The 27,206-nt window shown below is 32.1% G+C and overlaps 1 protein-coding gene across 1 annotated transcript in view; it reads right to left on the reverse strand.

Moving 5' to 3' along the window:
* The window catches only part of LOC144255880 (EF-hand calcium-binding domain-containing protein 13-like), a 162,866-nt gene that overhangs the window by 25,355 nt on the left and 110,305 nt on the right, over positions 1-27,206 (reverse strand). Inside the window, 2 exon segments of the mRNA XM_077800932.1 lie at positions 21,950-22,068; positions 26,882-27,025. Of these exon segments, the coding sequence (XP_077657058.1) occupies positions 21,950-22,068; positions 26,882-27,025 (263 nt within the window).

Raw genomic sequence — 27,206 nt, forward strand, 5'->3', positions numbered from 1 at the left:
TCAGGTTTTAAAGAAATATTGAGGTCACCAAAATCATTTTTCAAGTCATTAACTTGAACTCTGTCATAGCTCATCAAGTCGACAGTATTGAGGGCAGACTGTACATCTGAAAACAAATGGAGACGTAAGTCACCTAATTCTTTACATACATATATTTTTACTTTATTATCTTCTGAACAATAATGTACCTATAAGTACAAGTTAATAACCAAATATATATCCCCATTAACATCATCTGATTCTAAAATTAATAAAATTAGTAAATAATTTACTGCAATGTAATTAATTCAGAAATCAACAACAAAAGTAATCCCAAATTTGGAAATGAAGTAACATACTTTTTGAATTGCCCATGGATCAAGAAAGAAACCATTTTAAAAAGTAAGAAAATAATTTGAACTAATTGGCAATAAAGTCAATACATATTGATACCTGAGTGATATAGGTAGAAAAGCAATACATGGAGAAAAAATATATGTGTGTAAAGGCTTAAATTAGAGAAGGAAAAATAGGCCAAAATTTAATGAACTAACAATCCATATCAACAATTAGAAAAAGAGCAACAAAATAAACCTGAAAAATTTTTAGTGAATAAAACAATGAAGATTAAAACACAAAGTAAGAAACTAGTAAGCAAACATATACTAGAGAGAATTTTAAAAGTTAAGGGGCTGAGGCTGTAGCTCAGTGGCATAGCACTTGCCTAGCATGTGTGGGGCACTGGGTTCAATCCTTAGCACCACAAAAAAAATGAAACAAATAAAATTAAGCCATGCTGTCCATCTACAACTCCAAAAAAATTTTTTAAATAGTTAGGATGAAAATTTACCAACCACTAATAAATTATTTTTAAAGAGAGCAAAAATCACTGCAGGTGTTGCAAATATTACAAAAAGACTAATACATGAAAAGTTTAGCATTATAGCACTAATTTTTCAGATGAAAAGGCTAAACTCCTAGAAAAGAAAAACTTACCAAAATTGACTCAAGAATAAGCAAAAAGACTAATTAACCCTATGACATTAAAGAAAATGAATCAGTAATTAAAAATCCTTCCACAAAGAAGTTTTGAGGTTCAAATGGCTTTTTGTGAATTCCATTGAAAGGGAAAGAAATATGCAATTTCAATGTTATATGTACTATTCCAAGATTTAGACAAAAAAGAATAATTTCAGTTCATGAAAATATTTTGACTTCAAACCTGACAATATTAAAAAATAAAATTAAAAGTCTCACTTATAAATAGGAGTGTATAAATCTTAAAGTATTCGAAAAATGAATCCAACAATATATAGATAAGATAATCCATAATGATCAAAATGGATTTATTCCACAAATTCAGGCTGCATTTAATATTGAAAATCAATTCACAAAATCTCTGAGACAGTATGAAAACAGTTCTAAGAGGAAAATTTATAGCATTGAGTGCCTACATTAAGAAATTAGAGAGATCCCAAATAATAAGCTTAGGCTCCACCTCAAGGCCTTAGAAAAGAACAAACTAACCCCCCAAACCAGTAGAAGACAAAATAATTAAGATCAAAGCCAAAATCCATGAAACTGCAAATAAGAAAATAATCCACAAGATCAATGCAATGAAGAATTGGTTCTTTGAAAAGATAAATAAAATTGACAAACCCTTAGCCAATCTAACCAAAAGAAAGAGTGAGAAGATGCAAATCAACAAGATCAGAAATAGAGAAGGAGATATCACCACAGACCCTTCTGAAATCCAGAGGATTATTAGAACCTATTTTGAAATACGTTCATACTCCAATGAATTGTAAAATCTGGAAGACACTGACAAATTTCTAGATACAGATGATCTGCCCAAATTGAATCAGGAGGTTATAGAAAACCTTAACAGACCGAAATTGAAATAGTAATTAAAAGCCTAACAAAATGTGGATGTTAATACACAAAGGCAGGGAGAACAGAAGACCAGTAGATTAAACAAAGGGGAATGAAGAGAAAGGGAGGGTGATAGGAAAAGGAAAGACAGTGGAATGAATCTGACATTACTTTCCTATGTTCATATATGAATACACCAGAGTGAATCTCCACATCATGTACAGCCACAAAAATGGAATCCTAATTAGAATAAGATATACTCCGTGTATGTGTAATACATCAAAATATACTCTACCCGCATGTATATCTAAAAAGAACAAATTTTAAAAAAGCATACCAAAAAAGAAAAGCCCAAGAACTGATGGATTTTCAGTTGTGTTCTATCAGACCTTTACAGAAGAACTAACACCAGTCTTTCTCAAATTATTCCACAAAACTGAAAAGGAGAAAACACTCCCTATTACTTTTTATAAAGCCAGTAAAACCCTGATACCAAAACCAGAGAAAGATGCATCAAGGAAAAAAAGCTACAGACCAATATCTCCAAAGAACATAAAAGTAATCATCCTTAATAAAATGTTAGTAAACTACATTCAAAAACACATCAAGGGGAGCTGGGGCTGTAGCTCAGTGGTAGAGTGCTTTGCCTCACATATGTGAGGCACTGGGGTCAATCAGCACCACAAAAGAAAGAAAAAGGAAGGAAGGAAGGAAGGAAGGGAGGGAGGGAGGGAGGGAGGGAAGAAGGAAGGAAGGGAGGGAGGAAGGAAGGAAGGAAGGAAGGAAGGAAGGAATTATGTCCATCTATATTAAAAATTAATTATAGGGCTGGGGTTGTGGCTCAGTGATAGAGCGCTTACCTCGAATGTGCGAGACCCAGGGTTTGATCCTCAGAAACCATAAAAATAAATAAAAAACAAAATAAAGATATTGTGTTTATGTATAATTAAAAAATTAATTATAAAAAAAACATCAAGGGGCTGGGGTTATAGCTCAGTGGTAAAGTGCTTGCCTAGCACATGTGAGGCCCTGGGTTTGATCCTCAGCACCACATAAAGATAAATAAAATAAAGGTATTATATCCATCTACAACTACAAAAAAATTAAATAAAAAACCACATCAAAAAAGACAATACATTATGATCAAGTGGGTTTCATTCCAAGGATGCAAGGTTGGTTCAACTATACAAATCAATAAGTGAAATTCATCACTTAAACAGAATTAAGAATAAAAATCACATGATCATCTCAATAAATGCAGAAAAGGTCTTTGATAAAATCCAACACCCATTCATGTTAAAAGCACTGGAGAAGCTAGGGATCAAAGAAATTTACTATTAATCTCTAATATTATATATAACAAAAATACAAAAAAAAACTTCTTTAATGTCTCTAAGTAAAGTTTTGTAATTTTTTTAAAAGGTCTTATAAATATTTTGGTATATACCCAGGTTCTTACAATTTTAAGAAAGACATATTTCAAGTTTTATTTTCTAACCATTTATTACTTATATACAGAAATAAAATCAATTTTTATGTTAAAAAAAACACAGAATCACCATCCTTTTCGAAAACAATGTGCTTCTGTGAACACATATGCTCGAAACAGGAAATCTTAGAACTAAAAAGTACTCACCATCTATTGCAGAGTTAGGTTGGTCTTCATTTAAAGGTATCTCCATACTCTTTAAGGTAGATAAAAGATCTTTAATTTTAACTTTTCCATCAGAGACACTCTTAACAATGTTCCATGCATCTTCTATCCCTATGTATTTATATTAATGACAAAATGTAAAAGCACTTACTTAGGGGATCTATCCATATAAACATATAACAATCCCATTTGACTAAAGTTTATTCATTTTCTAGAATACCCAATCTCTTTTGCTTTTTTTAAAATTTATTTCTTACATACATGACAATAGTGGAATGTATTACATTCATAATTATCCATACACAGCACAATTTTTTGTAACTCTGTATATAAAGTATGTTCATGCCAAATTATGCCATTATACATGAGCTCTCTCTTTTTTTTGCATTACAATTCTTAATGCACCTTTATACCACATTTATCATATCTCTGTTTGTATATAAGGTATGTTGACACCAAATTCACATCTTCATACATTTTTTGTATAATGATGACCGTCTCCTTCCACCATCTTTGCTATTCCCCTTCTCCCTCCCTTTCCCTCTCACCCCTATTCCCTGTCTAGTGGAAATCTTCCTCCCATGCTCTTCCTCCCTACCCTACTTTGAGTCACCCCCCGCGCTTATATCAGAGAAAACATTCGGTATCCTCAAAACTGAAAGCTTCACAAAACTCATAGGTTTTCACACTTGGATTATAAACAAGAAACATTAAAATACTTTATCTTTGGTATTCAACTCACAAAGTCCAAGACCAAAATAGCAATGTGATCCTAAATAAAATGCAACCATAATTTTTAAAATCTTTTTTAAATTACAAAAACCTAGCCCTAGTTTCCTAATCCAAATGTTTGACAAGAATGACAGCACTGTTGATGAGATGTCAATAAACAGATATTTTATTAACCAAGTATTATTCAGTTACATTTTTAATCTCTCTATCCACCATTTTTACTGTCTTTTTAATTATGTCATCTCTACTTTTTCCCTTTATCAGGAGAAATCTTTAAATGAACAACCTAAGGTCTTAGTGACCTCTGAAACAGAGCTATTTTGTTAGTTTATTTAAAGACCCAACTTTTGGTTAAATTGATAATTTGCTTTTTGTGTGTGTATTTCATTTCAATAACTTCTACTGTTGACTTTATTAGTTTCTGACTACTACTTTTTTATTATTATTTATGTTGCTGCTTAGGTTCTTGAATTGAACATTTAAGATAAATTGCTTTCAGTATTTCTCATTTTCTAATGAAAACACGGAAATCTATAACATGTCTTGTAAGACTCTTTTGGTCACACTTCACATGTTTTAGTATGTGATGCTCTCACTGTCATCCATTTCTACATAATGTTTAAATTTCAGCTTTTATTTATTCTTTAACCAAGGAATTATTTAGAAAATCATGTTAATAATCTTGAAAACAAATAATTTTAATGTGATTTCATGATGGTCAGAGTATGTGTTCTGAAAAACTTTCAAAATGAATTGTAATTTTTCTTTGTGCCTTAAATATAAAAGATATTTTGCAAGTACTTTATGAGCATTTTTAAAAGAATGTATATCCAATGCCTTTATAATATGAAATACTATGTTTCCTAAGTCAAGTTTATTAATACTGCTATTAAATCTCAATCTCTTTTTCTCTTTGCCTTTCTCTGAGTGTAAATATATATATACATATATATGTGTGTATATATATAAATTTATTTACATAAAAATAAATGTCTATATAAAAATGTATTAGGAGATATATTTATATAAGTATATATTTATATAATATAATATAATAATATGTTTATAAAATTTATCTCCATATATATTTCCTAATAAATTTTATCTATATTGTCAATTTCATTTTTTAATTTAATTAATTTAATTTTTATTATTACTAAAGATTTCTGGTAATTGAATGTTGATCATTCAATTCATGGTATAGTATCATCACTAATCTACACAAGTCTCCTGTTTGTTTTCTTATTTTTCTCCTTTAACCCTTATCTCCACTTCTATCCATTTACCCTATATAAGCACCAACTCCAGTGTATTTAATATATTTCTATTCAATCTATCTCATCTATTTAGAGTTTATGTGTTTACCTGAAAAAAATTTGATGTTGTTTTATATGCATTATTATGAATGTTATTTACATAAAACATTTTGTGCTACAAATTTATTCTAATAACTATATTACTAAACCTATCTACAGTGCAAATATAAATCTAGTTTTTTTGATTCTGACCATATTTTATGTAACCATTCCCTTAGTGATGAACACCTAGATAAACTGTGATTTCTTTTCTCCCACAAACAATATTGTACATGTCTCTACAAGAAACTTTCTCTGAGTTATTTACCAAATAATAGGATTATTGGGTCATAAGGAATATGCATACTTAATTTTATCAATTATTGCTAGATTGCTATTCAGAATGGCAATTTTATTTTATCTATCCACCAGTAATTTATGAATATTACCAATACTCTTTAAGTACATATTATCTATTTGCATTTCTCCCTCTGTATGACATTTTATATCATTAATCATTTTCTAATTTTTTCCTTCTATTGATGATTTGCAGAATTTTTATGTGTTTGCAACATTAATCTTTTATTGGTTTAAAAGTTGCAATTATCGTCTTTCAGTCTGTTACTATTGTAATTTTTATAGTCCTTATTGAACAGAAATCTTCAATTTTGATGTAATCCAATCCTTTTTCATACTTGAGTTGTACTTTTAAATCTTATTTAAGAAATCCTTCATGACCAAAAGATATAATATTTTTTCCAACATTTCTTCCACCAGATCTATAGTTTTCCTTTTAAAATCCATTTTAGTATTTACTTGATTCATTTGAAGATATTTTATATAAGATATGAAGAAGGGATTCAACTCAATTTTTCTCCACACAATTTTCCAAATCATATACTAAATAACACAATCCTTCCCCCACTTATGGATGATGTCATCTTCTTTTATAACCCAAATTACTATATACATGAGTCTTTGCAGGTTCTATGTAGTAATGCACTGGTTTACTTGCAACCCTATTATAATAGCATTATAAGTGTGTCTGTATATCTGATAAGGAAAGTTCCCCATCATGATTCTTTAAATAGCCTTAGCTATTCATAGATCAGTAATCTTTTTAAAAACTGACAGAATTATTTTGTCAAGGATCCCACCAAAAATTTCCTATGGCATTAATTAGAATTATGTTCAAATAACAGATTAATTTAGAAACAATATGTTCTTTTAATTCCCATTTTAAAACCCCAATCCTAAGACTCCAATTCTCAGTCTCAAGGTCTTTGATCCAATTTTGTTTTTATATCTCATTGTGCTAAAAATGTCAAAACAAAATAAAGCTCAGTTAGGCATTTAGATAAAGTTTTGACAAAGAGCAAGAGAATAATTAGAAGAAATTAATAAGAAAAAGTAAATCAGGAAAGTGCAAAAGCCACTAGAAGTGATTAGAGAAGCCAAAAGCTAATCTGATTCATTCAATAAGATAAATAAACCTCTGATAAGATTGATAGAGAAAACTTAAAGAATGCAACTAAACAATACCTAAAGAGGAAGAAATATAGAAATAATAGATTTTACGAGACTCAAGAATATTATCAAAAATATGTTCATAAATTTGAAAATCTATCTAGGGTTTTAAGCATATATATTTAAATATTTCCTATATTTTAAAATGACAAAATGAAAAAGAGGCCTTGGTAGAGTTCTGTTAAAAGTTACACACAGGGTTGGGTTTGTGGCTCAGCGATAGAGTGCTCACCTAGCACATGTGAAGCCCTGGGTTCAATCATCAGCACCACATAAAAATAAATAAATAAAATAAAGGTATCCAACTACAACTAAAAAATATTTTTTAAAAAAAGTTACACACACACACAAACACACACACACATACACACACACACACACACACCTACATATACCAATCCAGACACACAAAGCTTCATATTTACATCTATTTCATACTTACTTTGGCACTCAATAAATTCATCAGTGTTGGCCAATTTTCTGATAAAATCCTCAAAATGCACTACTTCATCTTTTAAAAAAAGGAAATAAAAAATTAAAGAAGAAACCATTTAGTTATTCTTATAAAAAAAATAGCATTCAATGTTATGAAAACCAGAGTTATAAAACAAAAAAATAAAGTGGAATACTGACAATTGCAGAATAGATGTAAAATAAAAGCTTACTTTGAAAATCAATTGTCTTAATATAAATCCATCAACTTAGAATGTAAAAAAATGTTTTGAATTTTAAGAGACAGATTGGCTATATCTCCTTGAGCATTTAGGGTAAAGCTTCCAAAATACTCAAACTTTGTTGGTTTAAAATGAAATAATTACTCACCATTAGGATTGGTATTCTGTATTTTGTCATCTGTTAGACAGATTCCTATAGCATTTAAATTTTGATGAATATCAGAAACGGCTCTAAGATCATTTTTGTGAATATCCATGTTGTAAAATTTATCTTCAACTCCTGGGCATAGATAAGATAAAATTAGGAATAGAACAGAATTTCCTCAACCTGACCAAAAAAAAGTGTTTGAAAACTCTATAGCTAACATCATCCTTAATACTGAAATACTAACTAGATTCCCTCTCAAATCACGAATACATCAAAGATGGGGACTCTCAGCACTTCTATGTAGCATTGTATCAGAGATTATAGCCAGTGCAACAAACTACTAAAAAGAAAGGCATTAAGATAGCAAAAAAATTCCCATTTTCCACAGAGGAGACAATTATAATTTTTTAAAATCTATTAAAACTATATTTCAGTAAAATTACAGGATGCAAGGTCAATATAAAAATTTGGATTTCCATTTAGTAACAACAAAAATTGGACTCTACAATTTATTATGCAAATACCATTTACAACAACAAAAGAAAATATAGAATATCTGGAATAAACCTAAGAAAAAGGTATAAGACACTTCTATACTGAAAACTAAACGCTATGATCAAAACAAATTAAAGGGGGCTGGGGTTGTGGCTCAGGGGTAGAGCACTCACCTAGCATGTGAGAGGTCCTGGGTTCAATCCTGAGCATCATATAAAAATAAATAAAGTATTGTGTCCAACTACAACTAAAAAATAATTTAAAAAAAATTAAAGGATCCAGACATCACCATGCCTGTAATCCCAAAGGCTTGGAAAGGCAGAAGGATCGCAAGTTCAAAGCCAGCCTCAGCAAAAGCAAGACGCTTTTGCTCAGTGAGACCCTGTCTCTAAATAAAATACAAAATAGGGCTTGGGATGTGGCTCAGTGGTTGAGTGCCCCTTAATTAAATTGCAAGTATCCAAACAAATAAATTAATTAATAAAATAAATTAAAGGAGATATAAATAAGACAAGATATATGATATACAAATGTCAACTCCCTATAAATTTATTTGCAGATCCACCATAACATCAAACCTTCATCACCATTTCTTGGAAAATGGACAAGCTCATTCTAAATCTTATCTGAAAATGCAAAGGACCTAGAATTGCCAAAATGGCATAATTCACCACAATAACAGAAACCAAAGAAGAAGAACCTATAAGCATTTAAATAAATGAAAAAAGCATTTGACAAAATTCAATATCCAAAAAGAACAAAGTAAGAAACAAACAGTATCTCATTTCAAAGAATATTATAAAGCTTCAGGAATCAAGACAGTACAGTATGATGTAAAGGCAGAAAACAGAAAAATGAAAAAAAAAAACACTCCAGAAATAGATCTACATGCCAGCTAAAGAAGAGATATAGATCAAAGGAACAGAAATGAGAATACAAAAATAAACTAAAGCATTTATGATCAATTGGTTTTTATGCAGTGCTGGGGATGAAACCTGGGGCTTTGAATTAAAGCCCCATTTACTGGGCAAGCACTCTACCACCATAATACATCCCCAGGCCTGGCCAATGTTTTTTAACAAGGCAGCCAAAATAAGTCAAAGGGGAAAAAAAAACAACAAGTGGTTCTGAGACAACTCAATATCCACATGTAAAAGAATGAAGCTGGACCATCTATCTCCTATCACATACAGAAATTATCTCAAAATGTATTGAAGACATACATATAAAAGCTAACACTCTTAAGACTTTTTAACTGGTAAGGACTATAGGATTCTTTGGTGGGGGTGGGGGGTAATGAAAATATTCTAAAATTGATTTTGTTGGTGGATGCACATTATATGAATATACTAATAGTCACTGAATTGCATATTTTAAATGGATAAATTGCATATTATGTAAATAATATCACAATGAGTCTGTTTAAGAAAAAAATACACACACAAACTGCAAACTGAATTCTGTAAAGTTGTAAAGACTAGTAAATGAAAAAAAAGAATTGGGCTGGGGTTGTGGCTCAGCAATAGAGTGCTCACCTAGCACGTGCAAAGCCCTGGTTCAATGCTCAGGACCACATAAAGATAAATAAAATAAAGGTATTGTGTCCAGTTACAACTAAAAAATAAATATTAAATAAATAAATTAATTTAAAAAGGATTGTCTTTTCAACAAATGATGCTAGAATTATATAATCCATATGCCCAATAAAATAAGCTTCAATTCCTACTTTGTACCAGATACAAAAAATACAATGGACTTGTAAAACCTAAAACTATAAAAGAAAAACAAAGAAGGTAGCTTTTTAACTTTGAGTTAAGGAAATATTTCTCACACTCATGTTTTCATTTCCTGTTATTATAGGGTTCATGATGTGGATATAGTGCCTTACTTTTGGCGATGCTGACCTTGATCACTTGGTTAAGGTGGTTTCTGCTCTATTTCTCCTCTACTCTAATGCTTTCCTTCCTTTTGTAGTTAATAAATATCTTGGGGGAGATAGCTTTAACCAAAAAAATCCTATTTCTCCTCAAATTATCACCCACTAATTTTAGTATCAATCAGTGGTTCTTCTCTGCAGCAATATGATTATTATTGCTTCAGCCCAATAGTGATGCTCTATTTTTCTTTAACTTACATGTTTACTCATGGAATTCTACTGTAAAAAAGAACTATAATTTCTCCCCCATTTGCTTATTTATTTGATTTTTATTTATTAAAGTTTAGACTTGTGTACATTTATTTTATTCCCTGACTTATAATTCAATTATAGCAATATTCATTTTATTATTCAAATTGTTCTAACTTCAGCCATTAAGAGCCTTTTTAGATGGACTCCTGCATTGTTTTGCATTTTTGTGGTTGTAGTTGTGGTTGTTGTTATTGTTTGGACAAGCCTTCATCTCTTTTAAAGCCCTACCTTACTCACTAGCAAGAAAAAAATATAAAATCTTTGACTTTCTGAGTCTAGTTTATTTCACTTAATAACATATTCTCCCATTCCATCTATTTACTACCAAATGCCACAATTTCATTCTTCTTTATAGCTGAGTAGTACTCCATTGTATGTGTGTGTGTGTGTGTGTGTGTGTGTGTGTGTGTGAGAGAGAGAGAGAGAGAGAGAGAGAGAGAGAGAGAGAGAGAGTGTGTGTGTGTGTGTATCACATTTTTCTTTATTCAATCACCTGATGATGGATACCTAGTCTGGTTCCATAACTTAGCTATTGTGAATTACACAGCTATAAACATTGTTATACTTGTATCACAGTACTAATAATTCTTTTGTATCAGCACCAAGAAGTAGAATTGCTGGGTCATATGCTGATTCCATTCCTATGCCTTTTTGTTGTTGTTATTAGTGGCGGTGGTGGTGGTGGTGGTGGTTTACCTTACGTATTTTTTAAATTTGTTCTAATTAGGTATACATGACAGTAGAATGAATTTTGACACATCATACATAAGTGGAGAATAACTTCCCATTCTTTGGGTTGTACATGATTTAGAATGACACTGGTTATGTAATCATATATTCACATACATTATAAAAATGTCATTATTATTATCCTTCCTACCCCCATACACTCTCACCTCCCTTCACTCCCCTCTGCCTAATGCAAAGTACTTCTATTTTTCCCTAGCCCACCACCCTATTGAGAATTAGCATCTGCATATCAGAGAGAACATCTGGCCTTTGGTTCTTTGGGATTGGCTTATTTCACTTAGCATGATATTCTTCATCTCCATCCATTTACCAGCAAATGTCATAATTTCATTCTTCTTTAAGGTTGAATAATGTTCCATTGTGTATATATTGCACATTTTTTAATCCATTCATCTGTTGAAGGACACCTAGGTTGGTTCCATAGGTTAGCTATTGTGCATTGAATTGTTATAAACATTGATATGGCTGCATCACTGTAGTATGCTGATTTTAAGTCCTGAGGACTTTTTAAACTGAGGAGTGGGATAACTGGATCAAATGATGGCTCCATTCCAAATTTTCTGAGGAATCTTCATACTGCTTTCCAGAGTGGTTGCACCAATTTTCAGTCCTATCAATGATGTATGAGTGTACCTCATTCCTAGGTTTTTGAGGAATTTTTATTCTGATTGTCATAGTGGTATACAAATTTGCACTCCCACTGACAATGTATGAATCTACCTTTTTCCCTGAATCCTCCTCAGAATTTATTGTTATTTGTATTTTTGATGATTGTCATTCCAACTGGAGTGAGAGGAAATCTCAGTGAGATGAAATCTGTATTTTCCTGATTGTTAAAGATGTTGAAATTTTTTTTCATATATTTTCCTTTAAGAAATGTCTGTTTAGTTAATTTGCCCACTTATCTGCTTATTTCTTTTGTTTTTTTTAATTTTTAATTTTTGTGTGTGTGTGTGTGTGTTTTGGGTTTGTTTGATTGTTTTTTTTTTTTTTTTGCTGTTATTATGGTTTGAGGTTTTATTTGCTTGCTTGCTTTTTAGGTCTTTATGTTTTGAGCATGAATGGATGATGCATTTTGTCAAATGCTTTTTTCTGCATCTATTGAGATAATCATGTGATTCTTGTCTTTAAGTCTATTGATGTGATGAATTACATTTATTGATTTCCATACGTTGAAACAACCTTGCATCCCTGAGATGAACTCCACTTGATAATGGTGCACTGGAGATGTAACTTTAGTTTATTTGGGATATTTTTCCTTTTTAAAAAATAATTTCTCAATGCTATAAACTTTCCTCTTAGAACTGCCATCATAGTGTCCCAGAAATTTTGGTACTTTGTATCACTATTCTTGTTTGTTTCTAGGATTTTTTAAAAATTTTTCTCTTCATTTTTTTTTATCTACTCATTGTTCAAAACTGTATTGTTCTGTCTCCATAAGCTTTTGTAGTGGCTATAAAGTTGCTTTGATTTTAGTTGATTTCTACTTTCATTCTATTATGATCTAAAATGGATTATATCTTTTTTGTATTTGATAAGACTTGCTCTATGACCTAAAATTGGTCAGTTTTGGAGAAGGTTCCATGTGGATCTGAGAAGAAAATTTAAAAGGCCATTTTGTATGAATTATTTTATAATTCTGTTTAGGACCATTTGATTTATAGTAGTTTTTAGTTCTGAAGTGTTTTGATTTATAGTAGTTTTTAGTTCTTCTGTATGTCTGCATGACTCATCTATTTGTAAGACAAATGTGTTCAAATCACCTAGTATTGTATTGGGGTCTCTCAAAGTATTTATATCAAAAAGTATTTGTTTTATGCAATTAGGTGCACCAATATTGGGAATATAAATATTTACTATCAATACATCTTCTTTTTGGATTGTTCCCTTAAGCAGTATAAAATGACCTTCTTTGCTCTTAAGATTAATTTTGTCTTGAAGTCTGCTTTGTCACCTACAGAGTAGCTATTCCCATTTGTATTCAGGCTCCATTTGCATGGAATATTGTTTTCCATCCTTTCATTTTCAGCCTATGGCTGTCTTTGCTTCTAAGATGGGTCTCTTGCAGACAACACATAGTTGGGTCTTTTTTTAAAATGTATTCTTCCAGTCTGTCTTTAACTGAAGAGTTAAAAGCATTTATATTCAGTGTTGTTATAGACAGATACTTATTAATTTCTGCCATTTTGATTTATTTCTAATGTTTAATTTGGTCCTACTGCTCATTTCCTTTAGCTGTTCATCTAATGAGAATTGTCCATTCATTAGCTCTCAAGTTTGTTTCTAATTTCTTCTGTGTGTAGTATTTGTCCAAGTGTTCTTTACAGTGCTAGCTTAGTAATCACCAATTCTTTTAGTTTCTGCTTATCTTGAAAGGTTTTTATTTCTTCTTTGATTCTGAACAATAGCTTTGTTGGATATAACAATCTTGGCTGGGAGTTGTTGTCTTGGAACACATTGTTCCAAGTTCTCCTAGGTTTTTAGAATTCATGCTTAGAAATCAGAAGTAGGCCAAGAACAGTGGTATACACCTGCAATTCTAGCAAGTCAGAAAGTTGAGGCAGGAGGATCACAAGTTCAAAGTCAGCCTCAGCAACTTGGCAAGGCCCTAAGCAACTCAGCAGGACCCTGTCTCAAAATAAAATATAAAAAGTGTTGGGGATGTGGCTCAGTAATTAAGCACCCTTGGGTTCAATTTCTGGTATCAAAAAAAAAATCAGAAGTAATTCTTGGCTTGACTCTAAATGTGAATTGAAGTTTTTCTATTGAGACTCTTTAAAATTCGATCCTTTTCTGTATTTTAGAGATTTTAATTATGTCTATTTGGGTTAAATATGCATCCTGTATTTGGATTTCCATCTCATTCCCAAAGTTTGGAAATTTTTCTCCTATTATTTAACTTAAAAGGCTATTAAAATTATTAGCCTATATCTCAGTTCTCTCTTTGATTCCAAAGATTCTTAAGTTTGGTCTCTTAAGGTTATCCCAGAGTTCTTGTATATTCTGATCATTTGTTTTCTTTACTGCTGATCATTGTTCAAATTAATATACCCTGTCTTTAATGCCTGAAGTTTTGTTTTCTACAATCCCAATCAATTGATAAGACTTCCAACTGATTTTTTTTTAGAGAGAGAGAGAGAGAGAATTTTTATTTATTTTTTCAGTTTTTGGTGGACACAACATCCCCGTTTGTATGTGGTGCTGAGGATCGAACCCGGGCCGCACGCATGCCAGGCAAGTGCGCTACCGCCTGAGCCACACACCCAGCCCCTGAATTTTAATTTTATTTGTTGTGTCTTTTATTTCCAAGATTTCTGTTTGGTTCCTTTTGATCATTTATTTAAATGTTCTTTCACATACTGTATTTTCTCTCTTAGTTCATTTCTTTGATCTTCTTTTAGTTCATTAACCATTTGGTAATAAATTTTTATAATATTTCTTGAATTTGACCCCATCAATATCTGTGGATTCAGTTATTGAGGGAACATAAATTTTTGGATATTTTGTTGTCTATTTTCCTCATGTTTCCAGAGGACCTAGAAATGTCAATCTGTTGAAATGGATTCCTCTTCCTCTTGTGTCTTTGGTGAGTAGTTATCTCTATAATACATCCTGTATTGGAGCTTCAACACATTTGATCAGTGTAATCAGAGTGTTAATATTAACCCCTAATGCCTCCTTGAGAGAGGAGTATCAACTTATACTACAAATGTAATTACTAATGATCTCTACAACTATATTAACCAGGAAGAAATATGGTGAGGGATAATAAAGAAGAGTCTGAAAAGATTAATCACTAATGATTGCATACTCAGTTGAATGGGGTAAAAATAGGAAAAAAGGAAAAGAAGAAAGAAAAAGGGCAGAGGAGGGAAGAGTGGCATATATTAAAATGGGAAAGAGTAAAATGAATGCAGAAGAGGGGATTGAAGTAAAGATGAAAGAGAAAAAATGTGGATAGAAAACATTAGGTATTAGTTAATATCAATCAGTTAATATAATAATTATCAATAGAGGTTCTGATTTTTTATGAACACAGTAGACTACAACACTTCCTTCAGGTAGTGCATTTTCTGGAGTATTCTAACAAATTTATTTTGTATCAAGCTCTTCCTGTATAGAACTCCAGTACCTAAGGACTTTTCAGAGGACATCAAAACTATTAAAAACTTTCTTGTATTTTCCACATTCACATGCTTTTGAATTTGTGAAAAATCTTTCATGTGGGTCACCTGAAGGTTTTTGTACATCTCTTCTATTCCATGCTTTCCTCTATACTATGTTCATTTATATGTATACTGAACAAAGATGACTGAAGGCATTCCCACAGGCTTTACATTAATATGAGTTCTCTCCACTGTTCATGTTTGACAGAAAGTTCATGTGCTTATTAAGTCTTACCACATTCTTTAGTCAGAGTTACTTTCCAATTCTTTCATCTATGAGAACATTGCTGGATTGAATGAAGGCTTTCCTACTTTACTTATATACATGGGATTTCTCCCACATTTTTTTCATGTGTGTTAATATCAATGGAAGAACAAAAGGCTTTTTCACATTGCTTACATACATAGGGTTTCTCTCCAGTGTGTTCTTTGATGACTGAGAACATGACTGCATCAACTGAATGCTTTTCCACACTCCTTGTATACATAGGGTTTATCTCCAGTGTGAGTTCCTTCATGATCCTGAAGGGAAAAGGAAGAGCTAAAGGCTTTCCTTCATTGCACACATACATTGGGTTTATTCTGGCATGAATACTTCCATGTTTTAAAAACTAGAATAACTAAAGGCTTTCTCACACTGTTTACATATATAGGATTTCATTCCAGTATGAGTTGGTCTCAAAAGGAACTGTATTTATAACCAAAATCTTTCCCACACTGCTTACATATATAGAATTTCTCTAGTGTGACTTCTTTCATGTAATTTAAGAGAATAAAAACAACTAAATATTTTTTTTCCACATTGTTCACATACATAGGGTTTCTCCTAGTGTGTGTTATATTATGTCTGTGACAGGAACTAGAATCACTGAAGGCTTTCCCACAATTCTTACATTTATAGGGTTTCTCTCCAGTGTAAGTTCTTTTATGTCCAACTGGTTTCACTGAATGTTTTTCACACTTCTACATACATAGGGCTTCTCTCCAGCATGAGTTCTTCCATGATTTTGAAAGGAACTGTAAATACTAAGGGCTTTCTCACATTACTTTCATACTAGGTTTTTCTCTTCAGCATGAATTCTTTCAAGTAATTTAAGAAAACTGAAACAACTGAATGCTTTGTCACTTGGTTCACAAATAGAGGAGATCTCTCCAGGGTGAGTTCTTTTATGTCTGCAAAAGGAACTAGAGTAACTTAAGGCTTTCCCACAATCCATACATATAAAAGGTTTTCTTCATTGTGAGTTATTCCACATTTTCCAAGGGAACAAGGAAAACAAAAGGCTTCCCCACTTTTCTTACATATGTAAGGTTTTTGTCTGCTGTTGAGTTTCTTCATGTCTTCACAAATGACTCAAGGAAGGTTTTGTTCACATTGCTTATATCTATAGGGTTTCTTTCCACTACGAGTTTGTTTATATCTTCTCAAGTTTCTGAGACAACTAAAGGCTTTCCCACACTCCTTGCTTCCATAGGGTTTTCTGCCACTGTGAATCCTTTCATGGTATTGAAGGGTACTATTGTCAATGAAGGCATTACCACAATGCATACATACATATGGTTTCTGTCAAGTATGAGTCCCTTCATGTATTTGAAAGGAATTGTGATGAGTTAAGACTGGCCCACATTGATTATATTCATGGTGTTTCCCTCCAGTGTGAGTCCTGCCATGCTTCTGTATAACTAATAGCTTTTCCATATTCTTGACATTTATACTGGTTCTTTCCATGTTCCTGAAATTCATATGGTTTGTGTCCAGTGTAAGGTCTGAGGAGCATGTTTAGTGATGAATAACCAATGAGGATTTCTCCACATACACAGCTTCCACTGGGTTTTGCTACAGGAAAAGTTATACTATTCACAATATGATCTAGAGTTTAGCTGAAGATTTCTCCATGTTCACTGCCTTCTTTATTAAGTTCAGTCTCCCTAAAATTTGTCTTTCTTAAATTTCTCCTAGTATTTTTAAACATATCTTCATTGGTCTGGTTTTTTGGTTGTTTTTTCCAATAAAGTTTAGACTCCTGTATAACGTCTCTGTAGAGCTGCTTCTGAGAAGTGTCCAGCAAAGCCCACCTTTCCAGGATAAAGTTCACAGCCATATCCTAAAGATCACCAATTCCAGCAACCCCAGTGACTTGTGAGGCTGAGGTAGAAGGATTGCAAATTCCAGACTAACCTGATTGACTTAATGAAACCCATTTCCCAATTTCTGGTGTCTCCTGGTTTTTTCCACAGTCCCTGAAGTCAATAGAGATAACAAAGCCAAAGAAGAAAACAACCTCAGGTGCAGAAATGGTCCCAAATATCTCAGATGATTTCTTCCTGAAGTTTTTGCAAAGAGTCTTTTTTTTCCTTCTGGGTTTCAATTGTAAAAATTCCCACTGTGAGGAATTTTCTGTGATGAAAATCTTATACTATTTGCTGTCAATAGTATAAGGCTGGTCAAACTTGTTAGGTGACTCTGTATGCTGCATTTGGTCCCTTTCCTGCCTGCCCATTTCTGCTGGAATGGAGGATAAGGATGGGCAGGCTCATTCAAAATGGCTTTGTTGTTGTGTCCATTGGTGGGAATATAAATCTAACAGGTCTTCTAAGGAGTTTCTTCACCTGCTCCATCTATAGACTGTTCTGGGTTGAACAGCATCCCTCTTTCTGAGAGTCCCTCTTTGTGTGCTGGAGAAAGATATATGGAAGTTTCACTCCACCTTCCAGTCACTTCTGGGCTCAAGGAAGGTGGGAGTTTCTTCCTGACCAGTTTCTCCCCTCCCTTGTCAACCCCACTCCTTATCTCAGAGATCAGACTCCGATTTCAAATGGAAGTGCCCTTTATTCTTCTTCACTGCTCAGACTGATAGAGCTACTGTGAGTTTCTCCTCAGACTGAGTCCCAATCACTATTCTATGTCCTGATTGACTCTCAGTGATGAGAATCCACCAAATCAAATGCTATTTTAATTCACTCTCAAGGAACTTGCTGTGACACTGTGGGTTCCTCTGATTCACCATTTTGATCTCCTCATATATATTTTTTCTTATTTTCCCATCTTCCTCACAAAAGATAGTATATGGTAAACACATGCACGCACATGTGTGCACACATACATTTGTTTTGCTTTTTCCTCTTATTCTGGAAAGTTTTCCATGTCAGTTCACAGTTTACTCATTCTTTTATTATAGTTCAATAATGCTCCATTTGTATATAGAAACTTTATTTAATTTATTTCTAATGTTTATACATTGTTTTCAATTATTTTATAATTTCAAATAATGTTGTGATGAATAACCTTATTTTCATCTTCCGTGCAAATCCCCTTCTCCCTCTTTTTCCCTCCCACCTCTCTTCCCTACTTAGTGGTAGTCTTCTTCTCATGCTCTTCCTCCCTATCCCATTTGCATGGAAGATGAAAGGAGAACCTCATTGTTATACAGAATACATATATGATGTTGTGATGAGAAAAAGAAAAAAAAGTGTGTCACATTAGATTGAATAAAGAGAAAGGATGGGAGAGGAGGGGAGGAGTAGGGGGGATAGGAAGGGAAGCAGAATAGAATAGACAATATGATTGATATATGTACATTCCATGTATGTATTATATGTCAAAATATTTTCTTCTGTCATGTATGACTAACGAAAAATAAAAATAAATCATATGGTTAAAAATAACCTTATTTTCATATTTCTGGAGCACATCTTCAGCATAAGTTTGTATAAGTGACATTGTTTTGCTGCACCAAAGAGTAAATCCATATATAGTTTTTTTTTTTGTAAGACATTGCCAAATTTCCAAGAATGGAAGTATTTTACAGATCCTAATATATACATATACATGCCTTTTCCCCTACAACCTAACGAAGAGAATACATTGCAAGTTTTTAAATTTTTTGCCAATCTAAGTTTTAATCTATATATTTCTTATTATAAGTAAAATTGAACATGTTTAAATATGTTATGGGATTTTACATAATTTTAATGAATAACATGTGCACATATTTTGTATATTTTTATATATTTCTGGTCTCATTTTTTCACTTTTTAAAAGGACCTTACAGAGTAAGAATACCATCCTATCACCTGCAATATACAGTACATTGCAAATAGTTTGTCCTATTTTGTTTTCTGACCTTCACTTTGCCTGTATTATACATAGTACATGCAAATACACACACCTACACAAGTACAATATAATTTTTTTGTTTTTTAGGAGTGTTTCATCATTTTCCTCCTACAGATTTTGCACATATTTTATGCAACAGATGAATAAAATAAAATGTGATAACACATAATGGAATACTATCCAGCTTTTAAAAAGAAGAAAATACTGCCATTTGTAATAACATGGATGAAACTAGAGGATGTTATGCTTAGGGAAATAAATCAGACACAGAAAGACAAGTACTATGATATCACTTGGATGGAATCTAAAAATGTTAAAATCATGGAAGCTGAAAATAGAATGGTGGTGTTCAGGGGAATTCAATAGGAATATGTTGATCAAAGTCCATTCTAGTAGGTTAGTCTTTTTTTATAATGGTTCTTTTTTAAAGATACAAGGACCTTTATTTAATTTATTATTTATTTATTTATATGTGGTGCTAAGAATTGAACCCAGTGCCCTCACACATGCTAGGCAAGGGCTCTACCACTGAGCCACAACCTTAGCTCCAAGTTTTAAAAATTATTTTCTAACCATTTATATTTCTAATCAGCTCAGAAGTCAAATATGAATATTGAATAATCTCAGATAATACATAATCTAGTAATTTTCTAGCATTATCAAGTAAAACTACCTACAATTTTAAATTTGGTTAAGTTTAGCAATATTTGCCTTATAATTCAAATAAAAGCTATATATAATCTAATCTTGGATTGTTTTACCTTCATATTATTTCTTATTTACCTGTGCTTTAATTATTTAATTTATGTATTGGTTTTTTCTTTATTAGTGCATATTAATTATACAGAATAATGGGTTTCATGGCAGCATATTCATACAAGCATATAACATATTTTGATCATTTCCACCCTCTCCCTGGTCTCCTTCCTCTTTTCTCCCTTTACTTTATTTTTAAAATTTTTTAATGTTTTTAGTTGTAGATGGACACAATATATTTATTTTCTTTATTTATATTTATGTGGTACTACAGATCAAACCAAGTGCCTCACACATACTAGGCAAGTGCTCTACCACTGAGCCTCAATTCCAGCCCCTCCCTTTACTTTCATGTCATTCTTTTTCTCTCTAGATTCCACATGTGAGAGTAAACATGCAAAATGTCTTTATGAGTCTGGGTTACTTTAATATGATGTTCTCCATTTTCATCTATTTTTTCTGCAAGTGACATGATTTTATTATTGTTCATGGCTAATATTCTGTTGTGTATATGCACCACATTTTCTTTATCCATTCATCTGTTGACAGGCACCTAGACATATTCTATAACTTGAATTGTGCTGTGATAACATAAATATGTAGGTATCTATAGAGTATGTTCACTTTAATTCCTTTAGATATTATTCCTGAGGAGTGGTATAGCTGGATCACACAGTAGTTTCATTTTTATACATTGAGGGACCTCCATTCTGATTTCCATAGTGGCTGTACTAGTTTAAATTCCCACCAACATTGTACAGGGTTCCTTTTTCCCCATATCCTTGCCAATGCTTATTTTTATTCTTGATGATTGCCATTCTGACTAGGGTGAGATGGAATCTCAATCTGCATTTTCCTGATTGCTAAAGATATTGAACAGTTTTTCATATAATTATTGGCCATTTTGCTACTTCTTTTGAGAAGCATCTGTTTAGTTCCTTTGCCCATTTATTGATTGGGCTATTGGGGTTTTCTGGTGTTAAGTGTTTTGAGTTCTTAATATATTCTGGGTATTAATCTTCTGTCAGAAGAGTAGCTGGAAATTATTTTCTCCCATTCTATAGGCTATCTCTTAACTGTTTCATAAAAATTTCCTTTGCAAAGTTTTTAAATTTGATGAAATTCCATTTATCAATCCTTGCTGTTATTTTCTGAGCTATAGAAGTCTTTCTCAGAAAGCCATTGCCTATGCTAATATCTTGAAATATTTTCCTTCTTTTCTTCGAGCAGTTTCAAAGCTTCAGACCTTATATTTAGGCCTTTGATTCATTTTGAAATGTTTTTTGTATAGGGTGAGGGATAGGGATATAGTTTTAATCTTTTACATATCTATAGTTGGATCTCAAGCTTTCCCAGAATTTAATTAAAGAATCTGACTTTTCTCTAACATGTGTTTTTGGTACCTTTTTGAGAATAAGGTGTCTGTAGCTGTGTGGGTTATTTCTGTGTCCTCTATTCTATTCCACTGGTCTGTGTTGTCAGTTTCTTTGCCAGTACTATGATGTTTTTGTTATTATATATTTTTAAATCATGAATTGAGATACCACCAATATTGCTCTTTTTGTTCAGCCTATTATTTTAACATGTAAACCTCACTTGTCTTTCCAGATATGGACATTAAATAAATATTATATAAAGCTCACCTGTAGCTTTTGGAATTGTTAATGTATCAGAGAGCTTGCTCATAAATTCTTGAACAGTAACTTTGCCATATTCTGTAATGTAAAGCAAGATTTAGCTGAATGAAATAATTAGTTTTGGAATTTATTAATATAGCTGAAGCTAACAGTCAAATTATAACAAAGGCTAAACGCTTAAGAGTCAGCCTGGACTGTTTCTCCTCTCTTACCTCCTACATGCGCAGGATTATCAATTTTTGTTTGTTTCCAAATATTTACTGACTTTATCACATTAACTAATATCTATACTATTAAAATAGCATCTTTTAAAAACCCATGCCACCAGTTTTATCCTTTTCCGTTTATTTTCCACAATTTGTTAAAGGAGGTCTTTCTCTTAAGAAGAAAAGAAAAAAAGAAATGTGATTACTCACATAATTAAAACACTCCAGCAGCTTCCACTTGCCTATAAAACTACAGGATATAAATAACACTGCAGGGGGGGGGGGTACAGCGAGGCTATAGACCAATATTGTTTACAAACATGTTAAAAGTTGAAATATTGAAAATTGGATTTAGCAATACAACACGATAAAAAAAATAAGATGTCCATAGGACATGCATTCTCACTGAGGGTGGTATCATCCTCAAGAGACAAAATTGGTTCTTAGAGCAAGAGAAAAAAATCTTAGATATTACAATGGTTTACAGCCACAGTGCGTAAGTGGGTATGTTTCATTCTTGCATTGCTTTTTTAAGGCTTATGTTCCATTCCATAGTCAAGTTGTCTATCTCTACATGAATAATATGCTGTCTTAATTATTATTAGCCACTCATAAATCCTAACATCTGAGGATATCTACCAAATGCAGTCTCAACTCTCTCCTTTTCTTCAGAAATATTCTGACTATTCTTAACCTTCTGCCACCTAATTAAGTTATAAAAATAATCAAAAAATTTTATCAAATTTAGATTATATTTGCTTTGAAACTTTGTATAACTTTTGGGCAGATTAAAATAAATTTAATATGTAGCCAGATGCAATGGTACATGCCTGTAGTGCTAGCACTTGAGAAGCTGAAGCAGAAGGATCACTTGAGCCTATAAATGTGAGACCAGCCTGGGCAACATAGCAAAACCCCATTTCAAACAGAAAAAAGAAATCTATTTGATAGTAAATTTCCCTATTCATGAACATGCTGTATCTCCATTCTTAAATTTCTCTCAGCAATTTACCATGATTATATATTTTTTTTTATTCATGGATATATATATTATCCAGGAAACTGGAAATTGTCTGGGTATCATTTCCACAGGAATGTTTATGTACGTATGTGTGTATCTATGTAACTATCACCCAAATCATTTCCTCTGGGAAGGTCTCTCTCTCTCTCCTTTTTTTTAATTTTTAATTTTTTTGTATTTTATTTTGTTTTGTTTTGTTTGTAGAAATGCTGGTCATCAAGCCCAGGGCCTTTGTGCACGCTAGGCAAGTGTACTACCACTGAGACACAATCCCAGCCCTGCCCTTTCTTACTCAGTATTCCATTCTCAAAAAGTAACTAACATCCAGGTGTCTATCACTATTGGTCTAGTCTACCTGTATTGACTTTCATATGAATGAAATTATACTATATGTTCTTTTTGTGTCTGACTTCTTTCACTCAACTTTCTAACACTATAATACAAGATAATCTTCTGATTGCAGTATTTCATTCTTTATCAGTTATATATTTATTTCATTATATGATTAATAGAACTTATTTATTCTACTTTCTATGAATATTCAAGTTGTTCTGGTTTTTTAACTATTTTGAATGACTATTATGAATACATTATGAACATTCCTTTGTATGTATCAAGTCACACACATAATAATTACATCTTTAACTGCATGTAAATCGGACCTTAATTTTAAAAATCAAAAATAAAGCATAAATTGATAGAACAATAAGGAGAAATACAAAGAATACATAGAAGATTTAATAAACATCTGCAATTTATGGAATTGTTATATAATAACTCATTAGGGAAAGAGGTAATTTTGTTTTTTTTTAATCTTATTTTTAATTGGCACATGATTATATATATTTATGGGACATAGTGTGATTTTTTATATATGCATACATTAATGATAAACAAATTAGAATATTTAATATATCATCACCTCATACATTTATCATTTCCTTGTGACAAAAACATTAAAAAATCTTCTTTTCTAGATTTTTTGAAATATTCAAAATATTGCTAACCATAGTCATCTCACTATGCAAAGGAATACCAGTATTTATTCCTCCTGTCTATCCACTACTTCGTATGCATTGATCAGTCTCTCCTAACCACCCTCTCCCCCCTACCTTTCCCAACCTCTCCTACTTTTTTCTTCCATTAGATGAGTTTCTTTAGATCTTCTTTAGATATGAATGAGATTATGTGGTGTTATTGTCTTTCTGTGGCTAGCTTGTGGATGATAGGCTATTTGAATCAATTTTCTTATTGAAGGCAACTTAAATAAAACTGGCCAAAATATTTTTTAAATATATGATTTATAGCATCAAAAAACTAACAAGGAAACAAGCAAAACAGATGAGCCCATTTGGGAGTACTCTTCCCAGGAGCACCTACCAAAAGCATAAGATGCTGTTGGGAATGTAGGAGTATGTGCAACACTTATGAAAACCTTACAGGGCTCCAGGAACAAGGATTAGAATCCATAATCCACAGAGAGGAGAGAGCTATGGTAAATGTGTCTCACTTGGGACTGAAGTAAGAATAACTAAAATTAAATAGGCCTTTCAAAGACTACAATTCTCCTGTGAATTATCCCAGTCTCTGAAATTGAATACAGAAGGTCAGGTACCTAGAAGAAATCCAGATATTGTGGGGAGGGGTTTGAATCAGACTTCTAAACAGATATGATATTTACCACGTTCAAAGAGAAAAAGATAAGAATGAAAATTAAACAGAAAACTAAAAAATCAAATAACATTATAAATCTGAAAAATATATTAATCACAATTAAATATTCAAGAAATGGGTTTATTAACAAAACAGTCACAGCCAGAGAATGAGTGGCCTGAAAAAATAGTTCAGAAGAAAACACACAATGAGTATAAAGTAAAAGGATATAAGTACATAAGAAGAGTTGTGAATACAGTGAGAAAATATAATACACATGTAAATGAAGTTCAAAAACAAGAAAAACTAGAGTAGGAAAAATATCTAAAGAAATAATGGCAGAGAACTCTCTAAAACTACATAAAATATCAAGCCACAAATTCAAGAAACCCTATAACCTCAAACATTATATAAAACTGCAAAGGAAAGAAAGAGAGAAGAAAGGAAAAGTTTTTAAAGCAGATATAGCCTAGGGATGTAGATCAATGATAGAGTGCTTGCCTAGCATGTGCAAGGCCCTGGCTTTGATCACCATAACAACAACAACAACAACAAAAGGTACAGTTTATCTATAAAGGAAGAACAACCAGATTGATAATTGACTTCTAAACAGAATAAATGGAACCAAGAACAAATAAAAATGATATAGTCAAAGTACTGAAAGAAAATAACTGAAAATCTAGAAGTCTATACTCTCAGAAAATAGCCTTCAACTACAAAGGTAAAATAAAGACATGATAAGCAGAAACTCAGCTATTTCTTCCTAAATGAAATATTAAATCTTCACCTATCACCTAATAAATGGTTAGACAAATGGGATGGTATCAAACTGAAAAACTTCTTCACAGCAAAAGAAACCATCAAGAATGTAAAGAGAGAGCCTACAGAATAGAAGAAAAATCTTCACCACCTCCATCCACCTCAGAACATCTCCAGGACATAAAAATAACACCAAAAAATAAACCAGTCAATAAACAGGCAAAGGAACTAAACAGGCACTTCACAGAAGAATAAATACTAATGACTAACAAATATGTGAAAAAATGTTTAACATCTCTAAAAACTAAAACTACACTGAGATTCCATCTCACTCCAGTCAGAATGGCAACAATGAATAATACATGGGCTGGGAATAGAGCTTAGTTAGTAAAGTGCACAAAGCCCTAGATTCAATTGATCAAGGGGGAAAAAAACTATATGTCATTGATATTGAAAATTAAAATGATAATATCATTATAGATGTGGTAGACATCAAAAAGACAGGAGAAATCAAGAACAACTTTGTTCAATACATTTGAAAATGTAAATGAATTGAACAAATTCCTATTACAAACAGTTTACAAAAATTAACAAGAAAATTGGATATATTTATAATCCCATTCACTTAGATAATAATAATTAATATTATTAATAATCCAAAGTCATTTCACAAACTCCATAAGTCTTCACATTTAAGAAAGAAAACATTAAAGGAAGAAAAAAGTCTCTTTGAGAAAATAGGAAGAAAATACTCCTCAACTCATTTTAAGAATATAACAATGATAATATTCAGCTATACTACTTACTGAAATAATGAAATTATTTTGTACCTTTGTAAATATCTGCTGCTCTGAGCCTCCACCATATGCAACCATACCTAGTATCTTTTGATGTCACCACAATTTAGCTTCTACAGGGTTAGCACCCTTAGAAGGTGCTAAAGGGTCTAAGGCCCTGTTTTACTATATGGATGGAATTCTGATTGATCACTGCCCATGTCAGTCAGTTCACAAGATAATTTCACCTCCTAGGTATCACCATTGGTTTCCCATAAAGACAGGATGGGCCCTGACTTCTCCCTTTGTTTGGCCCCACGGAGCTCTGGGTTGGCACACCATTAGGACAACACTGCTGTCCATCAGTCATTTCATAGCAATGAGTACCCTTCATTCTTGTATGTCCCACCCCTATACCTTCCAACCCCATCAGTAGAAGATGACCCATATAAGATAGATATATTAAAACTACTAACCATGTTCAGGCATATGTCTTAACACTTCATTAAATATGGCATTAGCTGGATAAAGATCATTGTTCATCAATAACATCTTGAGATCAGAGACATCAATTAGATCATCTTGGAGAATTTGGGTAGTAGCTAAGAGTAGTTGGGTAGCTGCAAAAAAAGCAAAAACAAAATTTTCAGCAGCAGAAACTGTGTGTTACTCATTTTCACGTAGTAGCCTCAGGTTTTATAAAATATAATGGAACTAATTAGTATAGTTTTAAAAACAAAATGTATCATACTAGATAACAATTACTGAAAACTTGCCAAGTGTTAGACACTGTTCTGAGCA

The sequence above is a fragment of the Urocitellus parryii genome, chromosome 1, assembly GCF_045843805.1.
Source record: "Urocitellus parryii isolate mUroPar1 chromosome 1, mUroPar1.hap1, whole genome shotgun sequence".
Taxonomy (NCBI): Eukaryota; Metazoa; Chordata; class Mammalia; order Rodentia; family Sciuridae; genus Urocitellus; species Urocitellus parryii.